The sequence below is a fragment of the Somniosus microcephalus genome, chromosome 11 (genome assembly GCF_052327205.1).
Source record: "Somniosus microcephalus isolate GS21.2 chromosome 11, FLI_Smic_1.0, whole genome shotgun sequence".
Lineage (NCBI taxonomy): Eukaryota > Metazoa > Chordata > Chondrichthyes > Squaliformes > Somniosidae > Somniosus > Somniosus microcephalus.
The window spans coordinates 52,753,109-52,780,000 of NC_140997.1; the positions used below are offsets into that span (position 1 = coordinate 52,753,109).

Sequence of the window (26,892 nt, forward strand, 5' to 3'; positions counted from 1 at the left end):
TAGGCAATGGCAAACATTTAAAGATTGCATGGATGAACTACAGAATTTGTTCATCCCTGTTTGGCATAAAAATAAAACAAAAAAGGTGACTCAACTGTGGCTAACAAGGGAAATTAGAGATAGCATAAGATCCAAGGAGAAGACATATAAATTGGCCAGAAAAAGCAGCAAACCTGATGATTGGGAGGAGTTTAGGATTCAGCAAAGGAGGACAAAGGGATTAATTAAGAAGGGGAAACTAGAATATGAGAGTAAGCTTTCAGGGAACATAAAAACTGACTGTAAAAGCTTCTATAGATATGTGAAGAGAAAAAGATTGGTGAAGTGAAGCATAGGTTCCTTGCAGTCAGATTCAGGGGAATTTATAATGGGGAACAAAGAAATGGCTGACCAATTAAATACATACTTTGGTTCTGTCTTCACAAAGGAGGACACAAATAACCTCCCAGAGATGTCGGGGAACATAGGGTCTAATGAGAGGGAGGAATTGAATGAAATCAGTATTTGTAGGGAAATGGTGTTAGGGAAATTGACGGCATTGAAGGTCGATAAATCCCCAGGGCCTGATAATCTACATCCTAGGGTACTTAAGGAAGTGCCCCTAGAAATAGTAGATGCATTGCTGGTCATCTTCCAAAATTCTATAGACTCTGGAATAGTTCCCATGGATTGGAGGGTAGTTAATATAACCCCACTATTTAAAAAAGGTGGTAGAGAGTAAATGGGGAATTATAGACCAGTAAGCCTGACATCGGTAGTGGGGAAAATGCTGGAGTCCATTATAAAAGATGTAATAGCAGAGCACTTGGAAAACAGTGACAGGATCGGACAAAGTCAACATAGATTTACAAAAGGTAAATCATGCTTGACTAATCTACTAGAATTTTTTGAGGATGTAACTGGTAGAATAGATAAAGGAGAACCAGAGGATGTGGTGTATTTGGACTTTCAGAAGGCTTTCGATAAGGTCCCGCATAAGAGATTAGCATGCAAAGTTAAAGCACATGGGATTGGGGGTAAGGTACTGACTTGGATAGAGAACTGGTTGGCAGACAGGAAGCAAAGAGTTGGAATAAAGGGGTCTTTTTCCCAGTGGCAGGCAGTGACTAGTGGGGTACCGCAGGGATCGGTGCTAGGACCCCAGCTATTCACAATATATATTAATGATCTAGATGAGGGAACTAGATGTAAAATCTCCAAGTTTGCAGATGACACAAAGCTGGGTGGGCATGTGTGCTGTGAGGAGGATGCAGAGAAACTCCAGTATGATTTGGACAGGTTGGGTGATTGGGCAGATGCAGTATAATGTGGATCAATGCGAGCCTTTCCACTTTGGTGGCAAAAACAGGAAGACAGATTATTATCTGAACGGCAATAAATTGGGAAAAGGGGAAGTGCAATGAGACCTGGGTGTCCTTGTGCACCAGTCGCTGAAGGTAAGCATGTAGGTGCAGCAGGCGGTTAAGAAGGCAAATGGTATGTTGGCCTTCATAGCGAGAGGATTAGAGTACAGGAGCAAGGATGTCTTGCTGCAGTTGTACAGGGCCTTGGTGAGACCACACCTTGAGTATTGTATGCAGTTTTGGTTGCCTTATCTGAGGAAGGATGTTCTTGCCATGGAGGGAGTGCAGTGAGGATTCACCAGACTGATACCTGGGATGGCAGGAATGACGTATGAAGAGAGATTGGGTCGATTAGGCTTATATTCGCTAGAGTTTAGAAGAATGAGAGGGGATCTCATTGAAACTTATAAAATTCTGACAGGACTAGACAGACTAGATGCAGGAAGGAAGTTCCCGATGGCCGGGGAGTCTTGAACCAGGGGTCACAGTCTAAGGATAAGGGGTAAGCCATTTAGGACTGAGATGAGGAGGAATTTCTTCACCCAGAGAGTGGTGAACCTGTGGACTTCTCTACCATAGAAGGCAGTTGAGGCCAACTTATTAAATATATTCGAGAAGGAGTTAGATATATTTCTTAAGGCTAAAAGGATCAAGGGGTATGGGGAGAATGCAGGGTCAGGATACTGAATTCGGATGATCAGGCATGATCTCATTGAATGGCAGAAGAGGCTCGAGGGGCCGAATGGCCTACTCCTGCTCCTATCTTCTATGTTTCTATGTTTCAGAATGGTGCATCTATAGTCTACAAGTGTGCTGAGCAAACCTGGTCCATATGTAACCAAATAGATGTTCGCCTCTTTCGCCACAGCAGTGTTTATACTTGCTGCCTCTGGGGGCACCAGTGAAAACCATCTCTAGGTGACTGCAGGTGGCCGGGGGAAACAGCAGTGCCACTAAAGTTATAGCTGTCAGAAACAGCAAAGGGGACATTAAAGTGGAATATTTTTCTCTGTTTAAAAACGATCCAAACTTTAACTTCTGTTGACAGGGAAATCAATGGAGGAGGGGATCGGAGCTGTATCCCACCTTTCTGTGGTTTGTGTACGGTCTGTGCGATGGGGCTTTAATGTGTCTGTGTACCACACAGTGGAACCTTTCTTGCATGACTGGATGATTAAACCGTAGCAGAGACGGATGCCAGCTCACCTAACATAAATGAGGCTAAAGGACATGCTCATGGCCAGAACAATTTGCTTTTACTAGGAGTTTAGTGCCATAGAAATAAATGCAGGGAAAAAGTCACATGGAGTGTAACATTGCCATAATATGAAAATACTCTTTTCGAGTTTGCATTAAAAAAAAAGCATTCTTTAAAAAAAAGCAAAGGAAAGAAAATACCAAAAATAAAAAGTAAATTAGCATTTGATCCACTCGTTCCTCTTCAAATTTTGTCCTGTACATAGCTAACCACGATCATTTTCACGGTGTTCTTTTCTCCAATAAAGACACATTGCAGTCAGTTAATTGGGAAGTGAGAGTGGGGTAATATGAAGTTGCAACATTAATATCAAAAGATATTCTTAAAAGTCTGAAAATGAACTAAATGCCAGAGTACACAGTGTTCTCAGACAGAATGAATTGGCTCTCTCCCCAGGGTTGAACACTGTTGGCCTAGTGTGCGTGCCAGTGAACAGCCAACTCCACACAAGCTGTACAGGACTGGTGAACTGTTGCCATATTGGGTTCCACCATTAGAAACTCTCAGCGAGTCAAGGATTTCTCTTCAGAATGGTACAGTGCTGTGGGTCAGGGCTGATTTTCGACAGGGCTGTGAGATTTGGTAGAAATTTGTCATGGGCGGTAGTGTAAAACGGGCGGTATCGTATTGACTGCCCATTATACTCCCCGCCCGATATTCAGTCCCACTGGCGTCAAATGAACTGAATATCCAGCGTATAAGGGGCGGCCAATGCGATACCACCCGTTTTGCGCTACCGGCCAAGACGAATTTCAGCTGTCTCACTTGGCGCTGTCACTACAGTTATACTGTAAATATGCCCCAAATCTGGAGTCACGATCTGACTTGACCGGAGGCGGGAGTCTCGTCCCGCTTTGTACCAGAGTCACCAGGGCTTTAACTGAATTTACAGTCTGCCAGTTCAGTGTCAGTGCAAAGCAAAAAAACATTTGGGGCTGATGTTAAACTTGTAGTCCAAATGCACACGAGGAGCGAGGAGATTTGAATCCTCTGTTAACGATTAGTTTACCTTGCTCAAGACACGTGCGGGGTAATAACTGGTATGTTCTGCGCCTGCTTTTTGGGCATAAAATGGGTACAAAGCAGACCAATTTTACATTGGGCTGGCCTGTGCCCAGTCTGCGCTGGGTTGGTTTCACTGCTAAATTCGTGGGGCCCAGCTATTAGGCATCCCAGGTGGAATCCTAAAACAGGTGTTGGGCCCCTTGAACATGTTAATGAAGGGCCTACTGCCCGTTTTAGGACACCTTTTGAAAATTAGTTCCCAATCAGCAGGGCAGGCGATGAAAGTAGCGGTGCTGGCAGCACTGAACCTGTCTTTTTTTCCTCCCATGTTTCAAAGGAAACACATCAAGCATCTTAGGACTGGTATCTACAGCACAAAATACTGTTTTTTAAATAATATTACATATACATAATATATATATATATTAATAGATCTGGATAACAGTAGAATATGATCCATTTTTACATTATTTTTAAATAAATAACATTTCTTGCAACTGCCTGTTTTTATGTGTGTGTGTCGGGGCGTTCTTCTCCCGGCTGGTCTTTCTGTTCTGTGGTGCTGGCTCCTGGGGGAGGAGACCATGTTGTTTTTTGGTCAATACAGCTGCAGGGGAACAGAAAAAGGATGATTTAAAGCTTGGAGAATAAAAGAACTGTCCAGCTTTCAAAGAAGACCCGCAGACCTGAGAGGGAGTGGTGGCAGCGGAGGCAGCAGCTTAAAGGGAGCACCGGAGAAGGCCCAGAGTACAGCGTGGACCTGAGCAGGAGCAGAGGCAGCAGGAGCAGCGGCTTAAAGGGAGCACCGGAGAAGGCCCAGGACACAGCGTGGACCTGAGCAGGAGCAGAAGCAGCAGGAGCAGCGGCTTAAAGGGAGCACTGGAGAAGGCCCAGGACACAGCCTGGACCTGAGCGGGAGCAGCAGCTTAAAGGGAGCACCAGAGAAGGCCCAGGACACAGCCTGGACCTGAGCGGGAGCAGCGGCTTAAAGGGGCACTGGAGAAGGCCCAGGACACAGCCTGGGCCTGAGCGGGAGCAGCGGCTTAAAGGGAGCACCAGAGAAGGCCCAGGACACAGCCTGGACCTGAGCGGGAGCAGCGGCTTAAAGGGAGCACCGGAGAAGGCCCAGGACACAGCATGGACCTGAGCAGGAGCAGCGGCTTAAAGGGAGCACCAGAGAAGGCCCAGGACACAGTGTGGACCTGAGCGGGAGCAGCGGCTTAAAGGGGCACTGGAGAAGGCCCAGGACACAGTGTGGACCTGAGCAGGAGCAGCGGCTTAAAAAAACAAGGAGTGACGTCACAGGACAGCAGGTAGGTGATTGGTTGGTGAGTGGTACAGCTATTTTGCTCTCCAGGTTAGGTAAGTGGATTAAACTCAGAACTGGGAGAGTATTAACTACTATAACTTTATTGAATTAACAACTTAAGCTAAATTAACTAATTAAACTAAAAATTAACAGTAAAAATAATCGTTTGAATAAATACTGTAACTAATTATATAAATAAAATAAGGTTAGATAGAGATGGCAGTGCAAGTGGTGTGTCGTAACTGCAGCATGTGGGAGTTGGTGGAGACCAATGAGATCCCGAGCAACCATGCCTGCGGTAAGTGCCTGCAGCTCGAGTAACTTCAGCTCAGAGTTGTTGAGCTGGAGTCCGAGCTGCAGACATTGTGATGCATCAGGGAAGGGGAGCGTTACCTATACACTTTGTTCCAGGAGGCAGTCACACCCCTTAGGTTAAGCAGTACTTTTGAAATAGAAATTGGTTAGGGACAGGAGGGTGTGACTGTGAGTCAGGAAGGTATAGGGACCCAGGATGTAGTGATGGAGGAGCCTCAGACCTTACCCTTGTCCAACAGGTATGAGGTACTTGCTGCCTGCATGGATGAGAACAAGGGCTGCAGGGAGGATGGGCAAACTGACCACGGCACCGTGGTACAGGAGGCCATTCAAGTGGGGGGAGTAAAAAGGAATGTGGTAGTGGTAGGCAACAGTATAGTCAGGGGGATAGATGCTATTCTCTGCAGCCACGACTGGGAGTTCCGAAGGCTGTGTTGCCTGCCCGGTGCCAGGGTTAAGGATATCTCCTCTCGGCTGGAGAAGAACTTGGAGTGGGAGGGGGAGGATCCAGTTGTCGTGGTCCACGTAGGAACCAATGACATAGGTAGAACTAGGAATGTGGTTCTGCTGAGGGAGTTTGAGGAGCTAGGGTCCAAATTAAAAAGCAGAACCTCAAAGGTAATAATCTCTAGATTGTTACCTGAGCTGCGCGCAAATTGGCAGAGGGACAAACAGATTAGAGGTTTAATGTGTGGCTCAAAGAGTGGTGTGGGAGGAAGGAGTTCAGTTCATGGGGCACTGGCACCAGTACTGGGGAAAGAGGAAGTTGTTCCATTGGGACGGGCTCCACGTAAACCGGGCTGGGACCAGTGTTCTGGCGAACACAATAACTACGGCAGTAGAGAGGGCTTTAAACTAATGAAGGTGGGGGGTAGTGGGAGGATTCAGGAAAGAGTAAATTTAAAAGCAGCAAGAGAAATGTCAAGGCTCTAGAGCAGAGTAGAGTTTTGGGTAAAAATAAGCAGAGTGGGTCAGGAAGGGACAGAGAGAGTAACAAAGGTAATAAGGCATCAGTGACTAAGGTGACATCATGGAATAATAGAAATAAGTGAAAGCTAAATGCATTATATCTGAATGCACAAAGCATTCACAACAAAATAGATGAATTAATGGCGCAGATAGAAATTAATAGGTTTGATCTAATAGCCATTACAGAGACGTGGTTGCAAAGTGGCCAAGGTTGGGAACTAAATATTCCAGGCTACTTAACTTTTAGAAGAGATAGTCAAAATGGAAAAGGAGGAGGGGTAGCCCTGATAATAAAGGATGGGATAAAGACAGTAGAGAGAAAGGATCTTAGCTCAGAAAATCAAGAAGCAGAATTAGTTTGGGTGGAGCTAAGAAACAGCAAGGGGCAGAAAACATTGGTGGAAGTTGTTTATAGGCCCCCAAACAGCAGTTGTAATGTAGGACAGAGTATAAATCAGGAAATTAGAGGCGCATGTAACAAGGGTAATACAGTAATCATGGGGGACTTTAATCTACCGTAAGGGGAACAGATAGGCGTTTCTGTGGCCGTAGACGTGACTCCAGGATGGTTTGTTGCCTCCCTGGTGCCAGGGTCAAGGATGTCACTGAACGGCTGCAGGGCATTCTGAAGGGGGAGGGTGAACAGGCAGAGGTCGTGGTTCACATTGGGACCAATGACATGGGTAGGAAGAGGGATGAGGTCCTGTAGCAAGAATTTAGGGAGCTAGGTAGCAGATTAAAGAGTAGGACCTCAAAGGTTGTAATCTCTGGATTACTCCCGGTGCCACGTGCTAGTGAGTATAGGAATAGGAGGATAGAGCAGATGAATGCATGGCTAAAGAGTTGGTGCAGGAGGGAGGGCCTTAGTTTCCTGGATCACTGGGCCTGCTTCTGGGGAAGGTGGGACTTGTACAAGTCGGACGGGTTGCACCTGAACCAGAGCGGGACAAATATCCTTGCGGGGAGGTTTGCTAGCACTGTTCGGGGGGGTTTAAACTAAAATGGCAGGGGGTTGGGAACCTGAGCAGGGAGACAGAGGAAAGGAAAACAGGGATAAAAGCAAAAGATAGGAAGGAGAAAAACAAAAGTGGCAGTCAGAGAAATCAACAGTTTAAATCAAACGTGGCCACAGTAAATAATAATTCTAATAGGTCTAAGAGCGTTAAAAAAACAAGCCTGAAGGCTTTGTGTCTTAATGTGAGGAGCATTTGTAATAAGGTGGATGAATTGGCTGCGCAAATAGAGGTAAACAATTATGATTTGGTTGGGATTACGGAAACGTGGCTCAAGGATGGCCAAGACTGGGAACTCAACATCCAGGGGTATTCGATATTCAGGAAAGATAGGCAAAAAGGAAAGGGAGGTGGGGTAGCATTACTGGTTAAAGAAGGGATTAATACAATTGTAATGAAGGATATTAGCTCTGATGATGTGGAATCTGTATGGATAGAATTGAGAAATACTAAGGGGAAAAAAACATTAGTGGGAGTGGTATATAGACCTCCAAACAGTAAGGCGGAGGTTGGGGATCGCATTAAAAGGGAAATTAAAGAAGCGAGCAATAAGGGCACAGCAGTCATCATGGGTGACTTTAATCTACATATAGATTGGGCCAACCAAATTAGTAACAATACTGTGGAGGAGGAATTCCTGGAGTGTTTACGGGATGGTTTCCTGGACCAATATGTCGAGGAACCAACCAGAGATCAGGCCATCTTAGACTGGGTATTATGTAACGAGAAAGGATTAATTAGCAATCTTGTTGTACGAGGCCCCTTGGGTCGGAGCGATCATAATATGATCGAATTCTTCATTAAGATGGAGAATGAAATAGTTGACTCAGAGACAAGGGTCCTCAATTTAAATAAAGGAAACTACGATGGTCTGAGGAGCGAGTTGGGTAGGATTGATTGGGGAATGGCACTCAAAGGGTTGACGGTGGATAGGCAATGGCAAACATTCAAAGACCGAATGGATGGGCTACAGAAATTGTTCATCCCAGTTTGGCATAAAAATAAAACAAAAAAGGTGACTCAACCGTGGCTAACAAGGGAAATTAGGGATAGCATAAGATCCAAGGAGAGGACATATAAATTGGCTAGAAAAAGCAATAATCCTGAGGATTGGGAGCAGTTTAGGAGTCAATGAAGGAGGACAAAGGGATTAATTAAGAAAGGGAAAATAGAATATGAGAGTAAGCTTTCAGGGAACATAAAAACTGACTGTAAAAGCTTTTATAGATATGTGAAGAGAAAAAGATTGGTGAAGTCAAGCGTAGGTCCCTTACAGTCAGAATCAGGGGAATTTATAATGGGAAACAAGGAAATGGCAGACCAACTAAATACATACTTTGGTTCTGTCTTCACAAATGAGGACACAAATAACCTCCCAGAGATGCCGGGGAACATAGGGTCTGATGAAAGGGAGGAATTGAAAGAAATCAGTATTTGTAGGGAAATGGTGTTAGGAAAATTGATGGGACTGAAGGCTGATAAATCCCCAGGGCCTGATGGTCTACATCCCAGGGTACTTAAAGAAGTGGCCCTAGAGATAGTAGATGCATTGCTGGTCATCTTCCATAACTCGATAGACTCTGGAACGGGACCCATGGATTGGAGGGTAGCTAATGTTACCCCACTATTCAAAAAAGGTGGCAGAGAAAAAGTGGGGAATTATAGACCGGTAAGCCTGACATCAGTAGTGGGGAAAATGCTAGAGTCCATTATAAAAGATGTAATAGCAGAGCGCTTGGAAAACAGTGACAGGATCGGACAAAGTCAACATGGATTTACAAAAGGTAAATCATGCTTGACTAATCTACTGGAATATTTTGAGGATGTAACTGGTAAAATAGATAAGGGAGAACCAGTGGATGTGGTGTATTTGGACTTTCAGAAGGCTTTCAATAAGGTCCCACATAAGAGATTAGCGTGCAAAATTAAGGCACATGGGATTTGGGGCAAGGTATTGACTTGGATAGAGAACTGGTTGGCGGACAGAAAGCAAAGAGTTGGAATAAACGGGTCGTTTTCCGAGTGGCAGGCAGTGACTAGTGGGGTACCGCAAGGATCGGTCCTAGGACCCCAGCTGTTCACAATATATATTAATGATCTGGACGAGGGAATTGGATGTAATATCTCCAAATTTGCAGATGACACAAAGCTGGGTGGGAGGGTAAGCTGTGAGGAGGATGTCGTGAAACTCCAGTATGATTTGGACAGGTTGGGTGATTGGGCAGAAACATGGCAAATGCACTATAATGTGGATAAATGTGAGATTATCCACTTTGGTGGCAAAAACAGGAAGGCAGATTATTATTTGAATGGCAATAGATTGGGAGAAGGGGAAGTGCAAAGAGACCTGGGTGTTCTTGTGCACCAGTCGCTGAAGGTAAGTATGCAGGTGCAGCAGGCGGTTAAGAAGGCAAATGGTATGTTGGCCTTCGTAGCAAGAGGGTTCGAGTACAGGAACAAGGATGTCTTGCTACAGTTGTACAGGGCCTTGGTGAGACCGCACCTTGAGTATTGTGTGCAGTTTTGGTCACCTTACCTGAGGAAGGACGTTCTTGCCATGGAGGGAGTGCAGCGAAGATTCACCAGGCTGATACCTGGGATGGCAGGAATGACGTATGAGGAGAGATTGTGTTGATTGGGCTTATACTCACTGGAGTTTAGAAGATTGAGAGGGGATCTCATCGAAACCTATAAAATTCTGTCAGGTCTGGACAGACTAGATGCAGGAAGGATGTTTCGGATGGCCGGGGAGTCCAGAACCAGGGGTCATAGTCTAAGGATAAGGGGTAAGCCATTTAGGACTGAAATGAGGAGGAATTTCTTCACCCAGAGAGTGGTGAACCTGTGGAATTCTCTGCCACAGAGGGCGGTGGAGGCCAGTTCATTAAATATATTCAAGAAAGAGTTGGATATATTTCTTGAGGCTAAAGGGATCAAGGGATATGGGAAGAAGGCAGGGACAGGGTACTGAATTTGGATGATCAGCCATGATCTCATTGAATGGCGGAGCAGGCTCGAAGGGCTGAATGGCCTACTACTGCTCCTATCTTCTATGTTTCTATAGACTGGGCAGACCAAATTTGCAGTACTCGTACGGAGGATGAATTAATGGAATGTATACAAGATAGTTTTCTAGATCAGTATGTTGAGGAACCAACTAAGGAACAGGCTATTTTAGATCTAGTATTGTGCAATGAGAAAGGGTTAATTAATAACCTTGTAGTAAAGGGGCCTTTAGGGAAGAGTGACCATAATATGATAGAATTTTATATTGAGTTTGAAAGTGATTTAGTTAAATCCAAAACTAGGGTCTTAAATCTAAACAAAGCAAACTACGTAGGTATGGAGGGCGAGTTGGCTAAGGTAGATTGGGAAACTATGTTAAAAGGTATGACAGTAGACAAGCAATAGCTAGCATTTAAAGAATTAATGCATAATTTACAACAAATATACAGTACATTCCTTTAAGGCACAAAAACTCCACAGGAAAAGCGATCCAAACGTGGCTAACAAGAGAAGTTAAAGATAATATTAGATCAAAGGAAGGGGTTTATAATGTTGCCAAAAAGAGTAGTAAGCCTGCGGATTGGGAGGATTTTAGAATTCAGCAAAGGAGGACCAAGACATTGATAAAGAAAGGGAAGATAGAATATGAGAGTAAACTAACGAGACACAAAAACAGACTGTAAAAGCTTCTATAGGTATGTAAAAAGGAAAAGATTAATGGAAGTAAATGTGGGTCCCTTACAGGCTGAGACAAGAAAAATTATAATGGGGAATAAGGAAATGGCAGAGAAATTAAACAAATACTTTGTGTCTGTCTTCACGGAAAAAGATGCAAAAAACCACCGGGAATTAGTGGAGAACCAAGGGTCTAGCGAGAATGAGAAACTGAGCGAAATTAGTATTAGTAAAAAAATAATACTGGAGAAATTAATGGGACTGAAAGCCGATAAATCCCCTGGACCTGATGACCTACATCCTAGGGTTTTGAAAGAGGTGGCTATAGAGATAGTGGATGCATTGGTTGTCATCTTCCAAACTTCCATAGATTCCTGTGGATTGGAAGGTAGCAAATGTAACCCCACTATTTAAGAAAGGAGAGAGAGAGAGAGAGAGAAAGCGGGGAACTACAGACCAGTTAGCCTGACATCAGTAGTAGGGAAAATACTAGAATCTTTTATTAAGGATGTGGTAACAAGGCACTTAGAAAATAATAATAGGATTGGGCAGAGTCAACACGGATTTATGAAAATGAAATCATGTTTGACGAATCTGTTTTTTGAGGTTGTAACTAGCAGAATAGATAAGGGGGAACCAATGGATGTGTATTTGGATTTTCAGAAGGCATTCAATAAGGTGCCACACAAGAGGTTATTAAACAAAATTAGGGCTCATGGGATTAGGGGGTAATATACTAGCATGGATTGAGGATTGGTTAACGGACAGAAAAGAGAGAGTAGGAATAAACGGGTCATTTTGGGTTGGCATGTTGTAACTAGTGAGGTACCACAAGGATCAGTGCTTGGGCCTCAACTATTCACAATCTATATCAATGATTTGGATGAGGGGACCAAATGTAATATGTTCAAGTTTGCTGATGATCCAAAGCTAGGTGGGAATGTAAGTTGTGAGGAGGATGCAAAGAGGCTTCAAGGGGATATAGACAAGCAGAGTCTTTTTTAAATGGTGAGAGATTGGGAAATGTTGGTGTTCAGAGGGACCTGGGTGTCCTTATACACGAATTACTGAAAGTTAACATGCAGGTACAGCAAGCAATTAGGAAAGGCAAATGGTATGTTGGCCTTTATTCCAAGAGGATTTGAGTATAAGAGTAAAGATGTCTTACTGCAATTATATAGGGCCCTGGTGAGGCCACACCTGGAGTATTGTGTACAGTTTTGGTCTCCTTACCTAAGGAAGGATATACTTGCCATAGAGGGAGTGCAACGAAGGTTCACCAGACTGATTCCTGGGATGGGGGGATTGTCCTATGAGCGGGGATTGAGTAGACTAGGCCTATATTCTCTAGAGTTTAGAAGAATGAGAGGTGATCTCATTGAAACATACAAAATTCTTACAGGGCTTAACAGGGTAGATGCAGGGAGGATGTTTCCCCTGGCTGGGGAGTCTAGAACCAGGGGTCACAGTCTCAGAATAAGGGGTGGGCCATTTAGGACTGAGATGAAGAGAAATTTCTTCACTCAGGGTGGTGAATCTTTGGAATTCTCTAGCCCAGAGGGCTGTGGAGGCTCAGTCATTGAGTATATTCATGACAGAGATCAATAGATTTTTGGCTATTAAGAGAATCAAGGGATATGGGGATAGTGCAGGAAGGTGGAGTTGAGGTAGAAGATCAGCCATGATCTTATTGAATGGCGGAGCAGGCTTGATGGGCCGAATGGCCTACTCCTGCTCCCATTTCTTATGTAAGATATTTGTTACCTTATACCTCACAATTTACTGTCAAGGTGATTGATGAGCACTGGTAATAAGAGATGTGATGGACCATAAAATGACTTCCATAATAATACTTATATTTACAAGTATCCTCTGTGCAGCCTGGGAATACCTTGCTTTTTGTTTAGCAACGAGTGGAGTTGGGATGAATCAACAAATGGGACCCCCTTAAACCACATCCACCCCAATCATCAGTGGAATCAATCAGAACTGTCGGACATAGCTTCATTTTTTCAGTCACTACCATGTTCATGTTATGTCTTATAGTGTCTGCTCTTTCCTTCACAAAAATGAAAACTTACAATCATATAATCTTACAGCACAGAAGGAGGCCATTCAGCCCATCATACCTGTGCCAGCTCGTTGAAAGAGCCGTCCAATTAATCTCACTCCCCCGCTCTTCCTCCGTAGCCATGCAAATTTATCCTTTGCAAGTATTTATCCAATTCTCTTTTGAAAGTTACTATTGAATCTGCTTCCACCACCCTTTCAGGTAGTGCATTCCAGATCATAACTCGCTGCTTAAAAAAAAATCTCCCCTGTGGTTCTACGCTCAGTCTACCACAGAAAATATTTTAGGAAGTGTACAGAGTGTTTAACGTTTAAATGAATACTCCATAGAACTTCTCCGGAGTCTGAAAAACAGACCCTAGTCGTCAACCCTAGGACTTTTTCTAACAAAATAAACACAGTTCGAATTCCAATAGAAATTAGAACATTTTCTGTAACTCTCCACGTGGCTTAATTTGAATTAACAGTTGTCATTTACCAGCTCTTATCCATTTTTGTTTGGTATTCACAGGCTCCAAAATACAACACGCAGTTATTACTAAGACTAGGGTGTAATGCTGTGTCTAAGTTTCAATATTCCCAACTTGTGGACAGCAGGTTAAGTTGTAAACTTCCGTTTAGCTGTTCAGATTCATATTTTAGTGCCTGCTTAGTTTTTACATTTATCCATTAAACGTCGCTGTAATTAAAAGAAATATATATTAAAAAATTACGCAAAGATTGTGAGTACCCTGTAACGACATAATTTTCAAATGGATAAAATTCACATATGACTCTTTACTGTATAAGGCCTTGTACACATCATAAAGATCTTCAAACATGCCCATTACCGTCAAATGTCATTGTATGACTGATGGATGGATTCAACGGAAGAGTGCAAAGAATATGAAGCCACTTGCTCTATGTATTTGGCTCCATCTGGTGTACAGTACTCTACCCACCCATATGGCAATGCTGCAAGAAGACAAAATGTATCAGTAACATCACAGAGCGGCCTGCAGCACTGACACTGCTCTGAACACTCACACCAACACTACCTGCCAGTAACTGATCCAGGGGAGTCCTCCAGCCAGATTCATTTCAAAATAGTTTATTGTCAGCCTATTCCATTTTAAATTCAAACCCAAATTAGGCCATTTATGAATCTTTAAATTGGGAGGATGGAAGATCCAAACCCATTACAGTCATAAGCACTTTCTGCTCCGTATTCCCAACTTTCATGGTTTCAGGCGTAATCCGTTTTTGGAACTTGCTAAAGTAGCTGATACGTTGATCCGAACTTAAGTTTCCTGGTCTATATGTTTGGACCATGCCTGGTCTTCTACACGCATGGACCGTGCCTGGTCTTCTACACGCATGGACCGTGCCTGGTCTTCTACACGCATGGACCGTGCCTGGACTTCTACACGCATGGACCGTGCCTGGTCTTCTACACGCATGGACCGTGCCTGGTCTTCTACACGCATGGACCGTGCCTGGTCTTCTACACGCATGGACCGTGCCTGGTCTTCTACACGCATGGACCGTGCCTGGCCTTCTACAAGCATGGACCGTGCCTGGTCTTCTACACGCATGGACCGTGCCTGGCCTTCTACACGCATGGACCGTGCCTGGTCTTCTACACGCATGGACCGTGCCTGGTCTTCTACACGCATGGACCGTGCCTGGCCTTCTACACGCATGGACCGTGCCTGGTCTTCCACACGCATGGACCGTGCCTGGCCTTCCACACGCATGGACCGTGCCTGGTCTTCCACACGCATGGACCGTGCCTGGCCTTCCACACGCATGGACCGTGCCTGGTCTTCCACACGCATGGACCGTGCCTGGTCTTCCACACGCATGGACAGTGCCTGGTCTTCCACACGCATGGACCGTGCCTGGTCTTCCACACGCATGGACCGTGCCTGGTCTTCCACACGCATGGACCGTGCCTGGTCTTCCACACGCATGGACCGTGCCTGGTCTTCCACACGCATGGACCGTGCCTGGTCTTCCACACGCATGGACCGTGCCTGGTCTTCCACACGCATGGACCGTGCCTGGTCTTCCACACGCATGGACCGTGCCTGGTCTTCCACACGCATGGACCGTGCCTGGTCTTCCACACGCATGGACCGTGCCTGGTCTTCCACACGCATGGACCGTGCCTGGTCTTCCACACGCATGGACCGTGCCTGGTCTTCCACACGCATGGACCGTGCCTGGTCTTCCACACGCATGGACCGTGCCTGGTCTTCCACACGCATGGACCGTGCCTGGTCTTCCACACGCATGGACCGTGCCTGGTCTTCCACACGCATGGACCGTGCCTGGTCTTCCACACGCATGGACCGTGCCTGGTCTTCCACACGCATGGACCGTGCCTGGTCTTCCACACGCATGGACCGTGCCTGGCCTTCCACACGCATGGACCGTGCCTGGCCTTCCACACGCATGGACCGTGCCTGAACTTCCACACGCATGGACCGTGCCTGGCCTTCCACACGCATGGACCGTGCCTGGCCTTCCACACGCATGGACCGTGCCTGGCCTTCCACACGCATGGAGCGTGCCTGGCCTTCCACACGCATGGAGCGTGCCTGGCCTTCCACACGCATGGACCGTGCCTGGCCTTCCACACGCATGGACCGTGCCTGGCCTTCCACACGCATGGACCGTGCCTGGCCTTCCACACGCATGGACCGTGCCTGGCCTTCCACACGCATGGAGCGTGCCTGGCCTTCCACACGCATGGAGCGTGCCTGGCCTTCCACACGCATGGAGCGTGCCTGGCCTTCCACACGCATGGAGCGTGCCTGGCCTTCCACACGCATGGACCGTGCCTGGCCTTCCACACGCATGGACCGTGCCTGGCCTTCCACACGCATGGACCGTGCCTGGTCTTCCACACGCATGGACCGTGCCTGGTCTTCCACACGCATGGACCTTGCCTGGTCTTCTACAAACATGCACTGTGCCTGGTCTTCTACACGCATGGACCGTGCCTGGCCTTCTACACGCATGGACCGTGCCTGGTCTTCTACACACATGGACCGTGCCTGGCCTTCCACACGCATGGACCGTGCCTGGTCTTCCACACGCATGGACCGTGCCTGGTCTTCACACATGGACCGTGCCTGGTCTTCTACACGCATGGACCGTGCCTGGTCTTCTACACGCATGGACCGTGCCTGGTCTTCTACACACATGGACCGTGCCTGGTCTTCACACATGGACCGTACCTGGTCTTCTACACACATGGACCGTGCCTGGTCTTCTACACACATGGACCGTGCCTGGTCTTCTACACACATGGACCGTGCCTGGTCTTCTACAAACATGGACCGTGCCTGGCCTTCTACACACATGGACCGTGCCTGGCCTTCTACACACATGGACCGTGCCTGGCCTTCCACACACATGGACCGTGCCTGGTCTTCTACACACATGGACCGTGCCTGGTCTTCTACACACATGGACCGTGCCTGGTCTTCTACACACATGGACCGTGCCTGGTCTTCTACACGCATGGACCGTGCCTGGTCTTCTACACACATGGACCGTGCCTGGTCTTCTACACGCATGGACCGTGCCTGGTCTTCTACACGCATGGACCGTGCCTGATCTTCTACACGCATGGACCGTGCCTGGTCTTCTACACCCATGGACCCTGCCTGGCCTTCTACACGCATGGGCCGTGCCTGGTCTTCTACACGCATGGACCGTGCCTGGCCTTCTACACGCATGGACCGTGCCTGGTCTTCTACACGCATGGACCGTGCCTGGTCTTCTACACGCATGGACCGTGCCTGGTCATCTACACGCATGGACCGTGCCTGGTCTTCCACACGCATGGACCGTGCCTGGTCTTCCACACGCATGGACCGTGCCTGGCCTTCCACACGCATGGACCGTGCCTGGCCTTCCACACGCATGGACCGTGCCTGGCCTTCCACACGCATGGACCGTGCCTGGCCTTCCACACGCATGGACCGTGCCTGGCCTTCCACACGCATGGACCGTGCCTGGCCTTCCACACGCATGGACCGTGCCTGGTCTTCCACACGCATGGACCGTGCCTGGCCTTCTACACGTATGGACCGTGCCTGGTCTTCGACACGCATGGACCGTGCCTGGTCTTCTACACGCATGGACCGTGCCTGGTCTTCTACACGCATGGACCGTGCCTGGTCTTCTACACGCATGGACCGTGCCTGGTCTTCTACACGCATGGACCGTGCCTGGTCTTCTACACGCATGGACCGTGCCTGGTCTTCTACACGCATGGACCGTGCCTGGTCTTCTACACGCATGGACCGTGCCTGGTCTTCTACACGCATGGACCCTGCCTGGTCTTCTACACACAAGGAACGCGCCTGGTCTTCTACATGCATGAACCGCGCCTGGTCTTCTACACGCATGGACCGCGCCTGGTCTTCTACACGCATGGACCGCGCCTGGACCATGCCTGGTCTTCTACACGCATGGACCGCGCCTGGTCTTCTACACGCGTGGACCGCGCCTGATCTTCTACACGCATGGACCGTGCCTGGTCTTCTACACGCGTGGACCGTGCCTGGTCTTCTACACGCGTGGACCGTGCCTGGTCTTCTACACGCGTGGACCGTGCCTGGTCTTCTACACGTGTGGACCGTGCCTGGTCTTCTACACGCGTGGACCGTGCCTGGTCTTCTACACGCGTGGACCGCGCCTGGTCTTCTACACGCGTGGACCGCGCCTGGTCTTCTACACGCATGGACCGCGCCTGGTCTTCTACACGCATGCACCGCGCCTGGTCTTCTACACGCATGGACCGCGCCTGGTCTTCTACACGCATGGACCGTGCCTGGTCTTCTACACGCATGGACCGTGCCTGGTCTCCTACACGCATGGACCGTGCCTGGTCTTCTACACGCATGGACCGTGCCTGGTCTTCTACACGCATGGACCGTGCCTGGTCTTCTACATGCATGGACTGTGCTTGGTCTTCTGCACACATGGACCGTGCCCGGTCTTCTACACGCATGGACCGTGCCTGGCCTTTTACACGCATGGACCGTGCCTGGTCTTCTACACGCATGGACCGTGCCTGGTCTTCTACAAGCATGGACCGTGCCTGGCGTTCTACACGCATGGACCGTGCCTGGTCTTCTACACACATGGACCGTACCTGGTCTTCTACACGCATGGACCGTGCCTGGTCTTCCACACGCATGGACCGTGCCTGGTCTTCCACACGCATGGACCGTGCCTGGTCTTCCACACGCATGGACCGTGCCTGGTCTTCCACACGCATGGACCGTGCCTGGTCTTCCACACGCATGGACCGTGCCTGGTCTTCCACACGCATGGACCGTGCCTGGTCTTCCACACGCATGGACCGTGCCTGGTCTTCCACACGCATGGACCGTGCCTGGTCTTCCACACGCATGGACCGTGCCTGGTCTTCCACACGCATGGACCGTGCCTGGTCTTCCACACGCATGGACCGTGCCTGGTCTTCCACACGCATGGACCGTGCCTGGTCTTCCACACGCATGGACCGTGCCTGGTCTTCCACACGCATGGACCGTGCCTGGTCTTCCACACGCATGGACCGTGCCTGGTCTTCCACACGCATGGACCGTGCCTGGTCTTCCACACGCATGGACCGTGCCTGGCCTTCCACACGCATGGACCGTGCCTGGCCTTCCACACGCATGGACCGTGCCTGAACTTCCACACGCATGGACCGTGCCTGGCCTTCCACACGCATGGACCGTGCCTGGCCTTCCACACGCATGGACCGTGCCTGGCCTTCCACACGCATGGAGCGTGCCTGGCCTTCCACACGCATGGAGCGTGCCTGGCCTTCCACACGCATGGACCGTGCCTGGCCTTCCACACGCATGGACCGTGCCTGGCCTTCCACACGCATGGACCGTGCCTGGCCTTCCACACGCATGGACCGTGCCTGGCCTTCCACACGCATGGAGCGTGCCTGGCCTTCCACACGCATGGAGCGTGCCTGGCCTTCCACACGCATGGAGCGTGCCTGGCCTTCCACACGCATGGAGCGTGCCTGGCCTTCCACACGCATGGACCGTGCCTGGCCTTCCACACGCATGGACTGTGCCTGGCCTTCCACACGCATGGACCGTGCCTGGTCTTCCACACGCATGGACCGTGCCTGGTCTTCCACACGCATGGACCTTGCCTGGTCTTCGACAAACATGCACTGTGCCTGGTCTTCTACACGCATGGACCGTGCCTGGCCTTCTACACGCATGGACCGTGCCTGGTCTTCTACACACATGGACCGTGCCTGGCCTTCCACACGCATGGACCGTGCCTGGTCTTCCACACGCATGGACCGTGCCTGGTCTTCTACACGCATGGACCGTGCCTGGTCTTCTACACACATGGACCGTGCCTGGTCTTCACACATGGACCGTACCTGGTCTTCTACACACATGGACCGTGCCTGGTCTTCTACACACATGGACCGTGCCTGGTCTTCTACACACATGGACCGTGCCTGGTCTTCTACAAACATGGACCGTGCCTGGCCTTCTACACACATGGACCGTGCCTGGCCTTCTACACACATGGACCGTGCCTGGCCTTCCACACACATGGACCGTGCCTGGTCTTCTACACACATGGACCGTGCCTGGTCTTCTACACACATGGACCGTGCCTGGTCTTCTACACACATGGACCGTGCCTGGTCTTCTACACGCATGGACCGTGCCTGGTCTTCTACACACATGGACCGTGCCTGGTCTTCTACACGCATGGACCGTGCCTGGTCTTCTACACGCATGGACCGTGCCTGATCTTCTACACGCATGGACCGTGCCTGGTCTTCTACACCCATGGACCCTGCCTGGCCTTCTACACGCATGGGCCGTGCCTGGTCTTCTACACGCATGGACCGTGCCTGGCCTTCTACACGCATGGACCGTGCCTGGTCTTCTACACGCATGGACCGTGCCTGGTCTTCTACACGCATGGACCGTGCCTGGTCATCTACACGCATGGACCGTGCCTGGTCTTCCACACGCATGGACCGTGCCTGGTCTTCCACACGCATGGACCGTGCCTGGCCTTCCACACGCATGGACCGTGCCTGGCCTTCCACACGCATGGACCGTGCCTGGCCTTCCACACGCATGGACCGTGCCTGGCCTTCCACACGCATGGACCGTGCCTGGCCTTCCACACGCATGGACCGTGCCTGGCCTTCCACACGCATGGACCGTGCCTGGTCTTCCACACGCATGGACCGTGCCTGGCCTTCTACACGTATGGACCGTGCCTGGTCTTCGACACGCATGGACCGTGCCTGGTCTTCTACACGCATGGACCGTGCCTGCTCTTCTACACGCATGGACCGTGCCTGGTCTTCTACACGCATGGACCGTGCCTGGTCTTCTACACGCATGGACCGTGCCTGGTCTTCTACACGCATGGACCGTGCCTGGTCTTCTACACGCATGGACCGTGCCTGGTCTTCTACACGCATGGACCGTGCCTGGTCTTCTACACGCATGGACCCTGCCTGGTCTTCTACACACAAGGAACGCGCCTGGTCTTCTACATGCATGAACCGCGCCTGGTCTTCTACACGCATGGACCGCGCCTGGTCTTCTACACGCATGGACCGCGCCTGGACCATGCCTGGTCTTCTACACGCATGGACCGCGCCTGGTCTTCTACACGCGTGGACCGCGCCTGATCTTCTACACGCATGGACCGTGCCTGGTCTTCTACACGCGTGGACCGTGCCTGGTCTTCTACACGCGTGGACCGTGCCTGGTCTTCTACACGCGTGGACCGTGCCTGGTCTTCTACACGCGTGGACCGTGCCTGGTCTTCTACACGCGTGGACCGTGCCTGGTCTTCTACACGCGTGGACCGCGCCTGGTCTTCTACACGCGTGGACCGCGCCTGGTCTTCTACACGCATGGACCGCGCCTGGTCTTCTACACGCATGCACCGCGCCTGGTCTTCTACACGCATGGACCGCGCCTGGTCTTCTACACGCATGGACCGTGCCTGGTCTTCTACACGCATGGACCGTGCCTGGTCTCCTACACGCATGGACCGTGCCTGGTCTTCTACACGCATGGACCGTGCCTGGTCTTCTACACGCATGGACCGTGCCTGGTCTTCTACATGCATGGACTGTGCTTGGTCTTCTGCACACATGGACCGTGCCCGGTCTTCTACACGCATGGACCGTGCCTGGCCTTTTACACGCATGGACCGTGCCTGGTCTTCTACACGCATGGACCGTGCCTGGTCTTCTACAAGCATGGACCGTGCCTGGCGTTCTACACGCATGGACCGTGCCTGGTCTTCTACACACATGGACCGTACCTGGTCTTCTACACGCATGGACCGTGCCTGGTCTTCTACACGCATGGACCGTGCCTGGTCTTCTACACGCATGGACCGTGCCTGGCCTTCTACACGCATGGACCGTGCCTGGTCTTCTGCACGCATGGACCGTGCCTGGTCTGCCGCACGCATGGACCGTGCCTGGCCTTCTACACGCATGGACCGTGCCTGGTCTTCTGCACGCATGGACCGTGCCTGGTCTGCCACACGCATGGACCGTGCCTGGTCTTCTACACGCATGGACCGTACCTGGTCTTCTACACGCATGGACCGTGCCTGGTCGTCCACACGCATGGACCGTACCTGGTCTTCTACACGCATGGACCGTGCCTGGTCTTCTACACGCATGGACCGTGCCTGGTCTTCCACACGCATGGACCGTGCCTGGTCTTCTACACGCATGGACCGTGCCTGGTCTTCTACACGCATGGACCGTGCGTGGTCTTCCACACGCATGGACCGTGCCTGGTCTTCTACACGCATGGACCGTGCCTGGTCTTCTACACGCATGGACCGTGCCCGGTCTTCTACACGCATGGACCGTGCCTGGTCTTCTACACGCATGGACCGTGCCTGGTCTTCTACACGCATGGACCATACCTGGTCTTCTACACACATGGACCGTGCCTGGTCGTCCACACACATGGACCGTACCTGGTCTTCTACACGCATGGACCGTGCCTGGTCTTCTACACGCATGGACCGTGCCTGGTCTTCTACACGCATGGACCGTGCCTGGTCTTCCACACGCATGGACCGTGCCTGGTCTTCTACACGCATGGACCGTACCTGGTCTTCTACATGCATGGACCGTGCCTGGTCGTCCACACGCATGGACCGTACCTGGTCTTCTACACACATGGACCGTGCCTGGTCTTCTACACGCATGGACCGTGCCTCGTCTTCTTCACACATGGACCGTGCCTGGTCTTCCACACGCATGGACCGTGCCTGGTCTTCTTCACGCATGGACCGTGCCTGGTCTTCCACACACATGGACCGTGCCTGGTCTTCTACACGCATGGACCGTGCCTGGTCTTCCACACGCATGGACCGTGCCTGGTCTTCTACACGCATAGACCGTGCCTGGTCTTCCACACACATGGACAGTGCCTGGTCTGCCACACGCATGGACCGTGCCTGGCCTTCTACACACATGGACCGTGCCTGGTCTTCTACACACATGGACCGTGCCTGGTCTGCCACACGCATGGACCGTGCCTGGTCTTCTACACGCATGGACCGTGCCTGGTCTGCCACACGCATGGACCGTGCCTGGTCTTCCACACGCATGGACCGTGCCTGGTCTTCTACACGCATGGACCGTGCCTGGTCTTCCACACGCATGGACCGTGCCTGGTCTTCTACACGCATGGACCCTGCCTGGTCTTCTACACGCATGGACCGTGCCTGGTCTTCCACACGCATGGACCGTGCCTGGTCTTCTACACGCATGGACCGTGCCTGGTCTTCTACACGCATGGACTGTGCCTGGTCTTCTACACGCATGGACCGTGCCTGGTCTTCTACACACATGGACCCTGCCTCGTCTTCTACACACATGGACCCTGCCTGGTCTTCGACACACATGGACCCTGCCTCGTCTTCTACACACATGGACCCTGCCTGGTCTTCTACACGCATGGACCGTGCCTGGTCTTCTACACACATGGACCGTGCCTGGTCTTCTACACGCATGGACCGTGCCTGGTCTTCTACACGCATGGACCGTGCCTGGCCTTCTACACACATGGACCGTGCCTGGTCTTCTACACGCATGGACCGTGCCTGGTCTTCTACACGCATGGACCGTGCCTGGCCTTCTACACGCATGGACCGTGCCTGGCCTTCTACACGCATGGACCGTGCCTGGTCTTCTACACGCATGGACCGTGCCTGGCCTTCTACACGCATGGACCGTGCCTGGCCTTCTACACGCATGGACCGTGCCTGGCCTTCTACACGCATGGACCGTGCCTGGCCTTCTACACGCATGGACCGTGCCTGGCCTTCTACACGCATGGACCGTGCCTGGCCTTCTACACGCATGGACCGTGCCTGGCCTTCTACACGCATGGACCGTGCCTGGCCTTCTACACGCATGGACCGTGCCTGGTCTTCTACACGCATGGACCGTGCTTGGTCTTCGACACGCATGGACCGTGCCTGGCCTTCTACACGCATGGACCGTGCCTGGTCTTCTACACGCATGGACCGTGCCTGGTCTTCTACACGCATGGACCGTGCCTGGTCTTCTACACGCATGGACCGTGCCTGGTCTTCTACACGCATGGACCGTGCCTGGTCTTCCACACGCATGGACCGTGCCTGGTCTTCTTCACGCATGGACTGTGCCTGGTCTTCCACACGCATGGACCGTGCCTGGTCTTCTACACGCATGGACCGTGCCTGGTCTTCTACACGCATGGACCGTGCCTGGTCTTCTACACGCATGGACCGTGCCTGGTCTTCTACACGCATGGACCGTGCCTGGTCTTCTACACGCATGGACCGTGCCGGGTCTTCTACACGCATGGACCGTGCCTGGTCTTCTACACGCATGGACCGTGCCTGGTCTTCTACACGCATGGACCGTACCTGGTCTTCTACACGCATGGACCGTGCCTGGTCTTCCACACACATGGACCGTGCCTGGTCTTCTACACGCATGGACCGTGCCTGGTCTTCCACACACATGGACCGTGCCTGGTCTTCTACACGCATAGACCGTGCCTGGTCTTCCACACACATGGACAGTGCCTGGTCTGCCACACGCATGGACCGTGCCTGGCCTTCTACACACATGGACCGTGCCTGGTCTTCTACACACATGGACCGTGCCTGGTCTGCCACACGCATGGACCGTGCCTGGTCTTCTACACGCATGGACCGTGCCTGGTCTGCCACACGCATGGACCGTGCCTGGTCTTCCACACGCATGGACCGTGCCTGGTCTTCTACACGCATGGACCGTGCCTGGTCTTCCACACGCATGGACCGTGCCTGGTCTTCTACACGCATGGACCGTGCCTGGTCTGCCACACGCATGGACCGTGCCTGGTCTGCCACACGCATGGACCGTGCCTGGTCTTCTACACGCATGGACCGTGCCTGGTCTTCTACACGCATGGACCGCGCCTGGTCTTCTACACGCATGGACCATGCCTGGCCTTCTACACGCATGGACCGTGCCTGGCCTTCTACACGCATGGACCGTGCCTGGTCTTCTACACGCATGGACCGTGCCTGGTCTTCTACATGCATGGACCGTGCCTGGTCTTCCACACGCATGGACCGTGCCTGGTCTTCTTCACACATTATCCGTGCCTGGTCTTCCACACGCATGGACCGTGCCTGGTCTTCTACACTCATGGACCGTGCCTGGTCTTCTACACGCATGGACCGTGCCTGGTCTTCTACACGCATGGACCGTGCCTGGTCTTCTACACGCATGGACCGTGCCTGGTCTTCTACACGCATGGACCGTGCCTGGTCTTCTACACGCATGGACCGTGCCTGGTCTTCTACACGCATGGACCGTGCCTGGTCTTCTACACGCATGGACCGTGCCTGGTCTTCCACACGCATGGACCGTGCCTGGTCTTCTACACGCATGGACCGTGCCTGGTCTTCTACACGCATAGACCGTGCCTGGTCTTCCACACGCATGGACAGTGCCTGGTCTGCCACACGCATGGACCATGCCTGGCCTTCCACACGCATGGACCGTGCCTGGTCTTCTACACACATGGACCGTGCCTGGTCTGCCACACGCTTGGACCGTGCCTGGCCTTCCACACGCATGGACCGTGCCTGGTCTTCTACACGCGTGGACCGTGCCTGGTCTGCCACACGCATGGACCGTGCCTGGTCTTCTACACGCATGGACCGTGCCTGGTCTGCCACACGCATGGACCGTGCCTGGTCTTCCACACGCATGGACCGTGCCTGGTCTGCCACACGCATGGACCGTGCCTGGTCTTCCACATGCATGGACCGTGCCTGGTCTTCTACACGCATGGACCGTGCCTGGTCTTCTACACGCATGGACCGTACCTGGTCTTCTACACGCATGGACCGTGCCTGGTCGTCCACACGCATGGACCGTACCTGGTCTTCTACACGCATGGACCGTGCCTGGTCTTCTACACGCATGGACCGTGCCTGGTCTTCTCCACGCATGGACCGTGCCTGGTCTTCTACACGCATGGACCGTGCCTGGTCTTCCACACGCATGGACCGTGCCTGGTCTTCTACACGCATGGACCGTACCTGGTCTTCTACACACATGGACCGTGCCTGGTCTTCTACACGCATGGACCGTGCCTGGTCTTCTTCACACATGGACCGTGCCTGGTCTTCCACACACATGGACCGTGCCTGGTCTTCTTCACGCATGGACCGTGCCTGGTCTTCCACACACATGGACCGTGCCTGGCCTTCTACACGCATGGACCGTGCCTGGTCTTCCACACACATGGACCGTGCCTGGTCTTCTGCACGCATAGACCGTGCCTGGTCTTCCACACGCATGGACAGTGCCTGGTCTGCCACACGCATGGACCGTGCCTGGCCTTCCACACGCATGGACCGTGCCTGGTCTTCTACACACATGGACCGTGCCTGGTCTGCCACACGCATGGACCGTGCCTGGCCTTCCACACACATGGACCGTGCCTGGTCTTCTACACACGTGGACCGTGCCTGGTCTGCCACACGCATGGACCGTGCCTGGTCTTCTACACGCATGGACCGTGCCTGGTCTGCCACACGCATGGACCGTGCCTGGTCTTCCACACGCATGGACCGTGCCTGGTCTGCCACACGCATGGACCGTGCCTGGTCTTCCACACGCATGGACCGTGCCTGGTCTTCTACACGCATGGACCGTGCCTGGTCTTCTACACGCATGGACCGTACCTGGTCTTCTACACGCATGGACCGTGCCTGGTCGTCCACACGCATGGACCGTACCTGGTCTTCTACACGCATGGACCGTGCCTGGTCGTCCACACGCATGGACCGTACCTGGTCTTCTACACGCATGGACCGTGCCTGGTCTTCTACACGCATGGACCGTGCCTGGTCTTCTCCACGCATGGACCGTGCCTGGTCTTCTACACGCATGGACCGTACCTGGTCTTCTACACGCATGGACCGTGCCTAGTCGTCCACACACATGGACCGTACCTGGTCTTCTACACACATGGACCGTGCCTGGTCTTCTACACGCATGGACCGTGCCTGGTCTTCTTCACACATGGACCGTGCCTGGTCTTCCACACACATGGACCGTGCCTGGTCTTCTTCACGCATGGACCGTGCCTGGTCTTCCACACACATGGACCGTGCCTGGTCTTCTACACGCATGGACCGTGCCTGGTCTTCCACACACATGGACCGTGCCTGGTCTTCTACACGCATAGACCGTGCCTGGTCTTCCACACGCATGGACAGTGCCTGGTCTGCCACACGCATGGACCGTGCCTGGCCTTCCACACGCATGGACCGTGCCTGGTCTTCTACACACATGGACCGTGCCTGGTCTGCCACACGCATGGA

At 51.8% G+C, this 26,892-nt stretch overlaps 1 protein-coding gene across 1 annotated transcript in view; it reads right to left on the minus strand.

The window, feature by feature from the left end:
* Positions 1–1,379: 1,379 nt before the first annotated feature.
* LOC147110564 (syntaxin-binding protein 4) overlaps positions 1,380–26,892 on the minus strand; it is a 200,326-nt gene continuing 174,813 nt past the window's right edge. The window contains exon 21 of the mRNA XM_086000649.1: positions 1,380–4,213. Within this exon, the coding sequence (XP_085856775.1) occupies positions 4,080–4,213 (134 nt within the window). The 3' untranslated portion in view covers positions 1,380–4,079. The remainder of the gene's footprint in view (positions 4,214–26,892) is intronic.